Source organism: Aplysia californica, unplaced genomic scaffold (assembly GCF_000002075.1).
Source record: "Aplysia californica isolate F4 #8 unplaced genomic scaffold, AplCal3.0 scaffold00136, whole genome shotgun sequence".
Classification (NCBI taxonomy): Eukaryota; Metazoa; Mollusca; class Gastropoda; order Aplysiida; family Aplysiidae; genus Aplysia; species Aplysia californica.
This window is the reverse complement of record NW_004797406.1, coordinates 103,667-108,655: the sequence shown is the minus strand read 5'-3', so window position 1 is coordinate 108,655 and position 4,989 is coordinate 103,667. Positions and strand designations below refer to the sequence as shown.

General features: G+C 41.4%; 1 protein-coding gene across 1 annotated transcript in view; it reads left to right on the top strand.

Moving 5' to 3' along the window:
• The first annotated feature begins 1,320 nt into the window (after positions 1–1,320).
• Positions 1,321–4,989, top strand: part of LOC118477557 — a 9,422-nt gene continuing 5,753 nt past the window's right edge. Inside the window, exon 1 of the mRNA XM_035969302.1 lies at positions 1,321–1,633. Within this exon, the coding sequence (XP_035825195.1) occupies positions 1,321–1,633 (313 nt within the window). The remainder of the gene's footprint in view (positions 1,634–4,989) is intronic.

Sequence of the window (4,989 nt, the reverse complement as noted above, 5' to 3'; positions counted from 1 at the left end):
ACACACACACAATCATACACACACAAACACACTCACACATTCTCATGCACACTCTACACGCACACATGTGCTCACACGCACACACACACACACACACACACACACATACACATACACACTCATACACACACAAACACACACACACACACAAACACACACACACACATCTACTTGCTTATCACACGCGCACGCAATTACACATCGTCAAGCACGAAATGAGCACATAATATAATATATAATAAAATAATAACACATTGCAATTCACAAAATACATAAATGGATACATAGTCTTTTACATAACATTGTACTGAACATGAATCTACTGACATAAAAATGATACCATTAAATGTGTTTTTAAAGATTTTTAAAATTTAGACTCAGACGTTGTATGTCTCAAGGGTTGGGGAAGAGAGTTCTGTATGAACTGGCACAGCTTCGCTTGGGCAGTAAGCATTGAGGAAATAGATTGCTCAAATATTGCTTCTCTCTCTTCGGATTCTAACTTCTTTTGATACGCTCTAAAAGAGAGCAATGGTCAATTCATTTGAAATCCAGGAAGGAGTAAGGCGTGACTTGCTTTGTATGGGTGAGATAGGGATGTTTTTTAAAAATAGTATGGAATTTTTTAATGTCGTATTTTCCCCTGGTGGCGGTCTAACGGCCTCCTCGTCTACGATAATCTGCCAAACCGGACTGGAAAGGGATTAAATTCAGAGGTTCCTTAATTAATAACCTTACAGTGTTGAAATGGGTTTTATATCAATACAACTTCCAAAGGGCAGCAACGTTAATATCAAGCGCAGCTAAAACATTGTAATCTTGGAATTATGGTAAAGGTAGATGGGGGCTCTCGTGGTCTAGAGGTTACGGTGTTCGCCTCTCATTCGAAAGGTCCAGGTACCAAACCTAACAGCGACTGTCAATTTTCTTCTCTAATATTTTCTCTTTTCACCCCCATTCCTGCTCTCAAACCATGTTCTGTCATCTGCTTTTGTCTCCACTATCTGCCCCCCTCCCGTTTCCCACTCCACTGGGTTAATGACTTTTTCTTCAGCCTTTCCACCTCTCCTCTTTGACTCTTTACTGCTGTCTTTCAGTCACACCCCTGAGAAAAGATAAAACACGTAGTCCCCTCGGAAAGGGCGAAAATCGCGGAGGTCCCAAATCGATAAGAGTCGGCTTCGGCCGCCACCCGCACAAAATTCAAAATCAATTCTTACCAAATAAAAACGTTTAATGCGTCCCTTGCGCTCATAATATTATGACCGCATGCAGTTGCTAGCGCCATAAAACATTTATCTAAACAACAAAAAACCCCAGATGGATGTGATTGATCTAACAATTGGCTCGGTGGTCCACTGGTTTCTCAAAGGCCTGCGTATCGTGGTGGACCTGAGCTACAAGCCACCCCGTCGCCGCGGGACCTCACAGGGGGGCAGCGACTGCCACACGGATTACGTGCACGTAGGGAATGACGTCAGGCGCGTGGACGTCAGCGTGATGACGTCATTCAAATTTTGCGAGGAAGACGCCGAGCAAGAGCTGGTGTCCAGAGGCAACCATCTGTGGCTGGCTTACAAAGCTTCCAGAAGGCCGCAGAGGTTGATGGTCCGGCTAGAAGCCAGAGCTCCAGGTGACAGATTTATAATTTATGATATTTTACCCAGTAACGCCTATATCTCATGTCCTAAATCATCATTATTACCGAATGTCATCATCATCATCATCATCATCATCATCATCATCATCATCATCATCATCATCATTTTTGAAAAGGCAGAATATGAAGAGAGAGTCTTGGTTCTTTTTCAAGAGAAAATATTTTTAAAAACAACAAAAAATCCCTCCCAACACGTTTGTTAAAGCGGGTCAAAATTTCTCCACGGGAGCTTCTTCGGTAACAGCTGTGCGTAAAACTAACGTCCAGCGCTGTATAATTATGTATCGAGGAAAGAGGCCTCTCACAAAGAAGGTCTTGAAGGTAGTTACCAAGCAGACCGGACGAGACTCAGTGTGCGCCTGGTCAAAGGGCTAATTATAAAGAAATCAATGCTCGTCTTGCAAGTGTATCAAAACACTATTATCTTTCTGCACGCATGCGAGTACTCTAGCCTGCGTCAGGACGAGTTTCACTTACAGAAACGTAAACACCACCAGCAGCAGTGGACAACAACAACCACAACAATAACAACCATAATAACGACAACAATAATAACAACAACATTAGCAAAAACAACTGCAACAACAGCAACACAACTCTCGTGTCAACCACAGGATGATAGACTAACACCACCTGCAGCAGTAGAAAACAGCCTCTCTTGTACCATAGCCAAAAATCACAAACAACAACAACAATAACAACAACAACAGCAACAACAACAACAACAACAACAACAACAATAACAACAACAACAGCAACAACAACAGCAACAACAACAACAACAACAACAACAACAACAACACACTTCACTTGTCTCCCACAGAGTGATAGTGATAGTCCACAACCACTATCACCACCAGCAGAAAACAACAGTAGCACCACAGCCAAACAAAACAAAAACGATAACGACAACGACAACAACAGCAACAGCAACAGCACAACTCATTAGTTCACCATGGGATAGTAGCCCAACACCAGCAACAGCAGCAGCAGTAGTAGAAAATAACAACAGCAACAACAACAGCACAACAACAACAACAACAGCAACAACGACGACAACAACAACAACAACAGAAACAATAGCACAACTTACATGTCCAGGATGGGACGGTAGCCCACCACCACCACCACCACTACCATCATCACCACTACCATCATCACCACCACCCCCACCAGGAGAAAACAACAGCAACAATACACAGAGAAGTAAAACAACAACAACGACAACATGAATGGCTACAACAGCAACAACAATAACAACAACAACAGCAACAACAACAACAACAACAACGGTAGCAGCAACAACAACAACAAGAACAACAACAAAAACAGCACCAGGGTCAAGTAAAACAACAGCAACAATAACAACTATTACTATAACATTAACAACAGCAATAACAACAACAACAACAACAACAACAGAAACAATAGCACAACTTACATGTCCAGGATGGGACGGTAGCCCACGACCACCACCACTACCATCATCACCACTACACCCACAAGAAGAAAACAACAGCAACAATTACAACAGAGAAGTAAAACTACAACAACGACATGAATGGCTACAACAGCAACAACAACAACAACAACAACAACAACAACAACAACAACAACAACAACGGTAGCAGCAGCAACAACCACAACAACTACAACAACAACTACAACAACAGCAGCACCACAGTCAAGTAAAACAACAGCAACAATAACAACTATTACTATAACATTAACAACAACAACAACAACAACAACAACAACAACAACAACTCACTTGTTCACCACGGGGTGGTAGCCCAGTAACAGATCGTACAGTACGAAGGGCGAAGAATAAGCTTCTATGATGAGGTCAGCTATAGCCAGGTTAGCCACGAACACATAGTGCAGGGAGTGGAGGGACGAGCACTTGATCAACGTCAGCAGCACAAGGATGTTGCCCAGTGTACCACTGAGGAGATAGAGGGGGAAATCATTCCAATTTTCGGTTATTTCTGCGCTCATACCGACACAAGTTAGTGTACACTAAGCTTTTGTTGGGGGGGGGGGGGGTTCCGCTCTCACTTATTTACGCACATCTACCTACCTACCTACCGATCTACTTACCTACCTATCGACCTACCTACCTACCAAATTGATGCCTGCATACATACTCGTACATACGTGTATACACGCTGGCAAATATAAATGCATACAGGGTGATCCCCCACAAAAACTGTTCAACTTTTTTCTTCTGAATATCTGGCACAAAATTTGTTCGAGAATGTTGTAATTTGGAACAGATATAATTCATTCAAAAGGAATTTGTTCGACATAACATTCATAAAGAAGAAACTTGGTTTCGAAAACGGAAATGGCTTTTACAAAAATCACCTATAAATGAAAAATGCGCCAATTTAAAAGATCTTGTGATTTAAGGATTTAATGATTGGTTTGTTTTCGCCTTCCTTTTCTTATAAAAATTTAATCTTTCCACCCCTGTAACATTTTATTAATATTATTTCTTTTGTCTAAAAGAGCTTCAGAATTTTTTTTCTATTCTATAATTTCGAAAAAGAGTGCTCCATATATCCGACTAGGGACTCGTCACATTTTAACGCGGCGCTCGTAATGTTCAGTGGTGGCCAAAAACAAATATCCACCCAACCATGAGTACTCAAAGCTACACACACTGTCTTCTGATTCGTGTCAGCTACGCGAACAGGAAAATGGTACAATGGAAGATAAAAATCTTCCCTGAAAATGCAGATTTAGATGTAGGAAAGTCTTTGCTGCAGACATCGTCTACGAACAAACGTCTCAAGGGGCTCATCTTCCGAATTATGCACCCTGGTGACGTTTAAAGTGGTGGGAACGGTGTGTATTTGATCTGAAGTGGTCGTTTTGTCTCGGAATTGTTTTGTTCTGATTCTCAACAGATCCTAATTGATGGGCCATTTCAACCCTTGACATCAAATAAGGCTTTAAGGGCACTTTAACATTGTTACTTCACCATGTGCGAAACTTACGAATAAGCTCTCTGCTCGTTACTAATTTTAACCATGATCTCAGCGGGCAAACTGATCTGTAACAAAGAAAGATACAGAAGGTCATTTTCTCCCTCAACCATCAAAATTCCTCCATCTTAACCGTCTTGTATAAGTATTCATATGACCTTAGAGCATGCTTCAGAATAAGATGAAGTATGTAACGAGCTTAAGATTATTAAGGTTTATATTGCTGCTCATTTATATAATGCATATGATTGTATGCCTGTGTGTGTAAGTGTGTGTGTTTGTGTGTTTGTGTGTGTGTGTGTGTGTGTGTGTGTGTGTGTGTGTGTGTGTTGTGTGTGT